Source organism: Olea europaea, chromosome 21 (genome assembly GCF_002742605.1).
Source record: "Olea europaea var. sylvestris chromosome 21, O_europaea_v1, whole genome shotgun sequence".
Classification (NCBI taxonomy): domain Eukaryota; kingdom Viridiplantae; phylum Streptophyta; class Magnoliopsida; order Lamiales; family Oleaceae; genus Olea; species Olea europaea.
The window spans coordinates 11,787,673-11,789,150 of record NC_036257.1 but is presented as its reverse complement, the minus strand read 5'-3'; the positions used below and the strand labels follow the sequence as shown (position 1 = coordinate 11,789,150).

At 35.3% G+C, this 1,478-nt stretch overlaps 1 protein-coding gene across 1 annotated transcript; it reads right to left on the bottom strand.

Annotated features, from left to right (window-relative positions):
* Nucleotides 1-6: 6 nt before the first annotated feature.
* Nucleotides 7-1,472, bottom strand: LOC111370125 (chitin elicitor receptor kinase 1-like). Its single transcript, XM_022991827.1, has 5 exons — nt 886-1,472; nt 515-548; nt 411-418; nt 163-323; nt 7-48 (listed from the first exon to the last, which is right to left on the bottom strand). Exons 1-5 carry the CDS (start codon nt 1,457-1,459, stop codon nt 7-9), a joined length of 819 nt encoding a protein of 272 aa, XP_022847595.1. The 5' UTR covers nt 1,460-1,472.
* Between the last annotated feature and the right edge of the window lie 6 nt (nt 1,473-1,478).

Genomic DNA, 1,478 nt, shown 5'->3' with positions numbered 1-1,478 from the left:
CCAAATTTAGTATTGCTGAGACACAGAGAGACCAAATATAGCTATATCCTTCAGAATTAGACAAATTGATTCATTCTTATTTCATAGATCAAATGCACATTTATTATTCATCTTTCCACCCAAAAAACTAATATGCTAATAATAATAATAATAATAATTAACATGCCAATTACCGGGTGTATTCTCTATGCCTTGGTCATTGAGAATAGATTCTTCCATCACCTTCTTCCTTCTGTAGAATATAAAATAGATGCAGACTGCCAAAAATATTACTCCTGCAACTGCTCCAATTGATATTCCAGCAATGGCTCCACCTGAAATTCCTGCTATATATGAGCCTGATTAGACTTCCAAAGGATTAAGGAAATTAAGGTAAGAACTATTGGACCATGAGATACAGAAGATTCAACCAGTTGAACTGCAAAAACACACAAAAAGCAGGATATTAGATAACAGCGTTAAAAATAAAACAAAAATCTTGAAGACTAGGAATTTTTAAGGTAGTATAAGTAACCTTGATTTCAATGGCGGATAAGTTCCATTTCGATCTGCAGCAAATGGAAATGAGCAGACATCAATCACAGCTATTCAAGAATCGAAAATTCTGTACAGCATAATGTACATATAATCCCCAAAACCAAAATATTGAATGTCTATGCTAGTATGTTGCTCTTGATATTTAATATTTTACACTAATTAATTTCTCATTTCCTGCCTAATTGGAGACCTTTTTCTGACTTAGCAAAATTCTTTATGAAATAAACAAAAATAAAAGAAAGCATAGGCCCTTTTTCTGATACCTTTTCCCAACATAAAAAAGGTGAAAAAAACTCCATTCCTATACTGTATTGTGATATTAGAATTCTTCGCTAGAAAATCAATTACCTCTTCCCGGAATGAAAACCAAACCACTACTGCGGTTGAAATTCACTCCAGGATTGTAATCTTGTAACAACCCCTCAGGAAGGCGAAACTCATTGGCTATTGAAGACAAACTTTCACCAGGGCGAAGAGGATATGTTATGAATAGCCCATAATCCTTGGACACGTGGCTATTCCCACATGAACAATTCACAGTAACTCTCAACTGTGCATTCTCTGGTATTCCAGTACGATTATAACTATTAAACCTCTCCAACATTTCAACTGTTGTGAGATTTGAATAATAAAGTTCCGCGATCCTTAGGTAAGTGTTTCCACGCCTGACCCGAAAGGGAAACTGATTACCCATAAATTCACCATTTACACAACTACACCAGAAGGGCACATTTAATCTGCTGCCCATTTGAATGATATCTGGATTGGTAATTTGAGGATTGTAACTAACAATATCGCTGATATTAGTCGACAACATGGAGGATATGAATGTGAGAGTTGATCCACCCCAGACATAGTATGAAGCTAATGCGTCACATCCTTCACTGCATTGTGAATTAACTCCAACCCAAAAAAAGGTCATAACCAGAAAATCAAGTAAA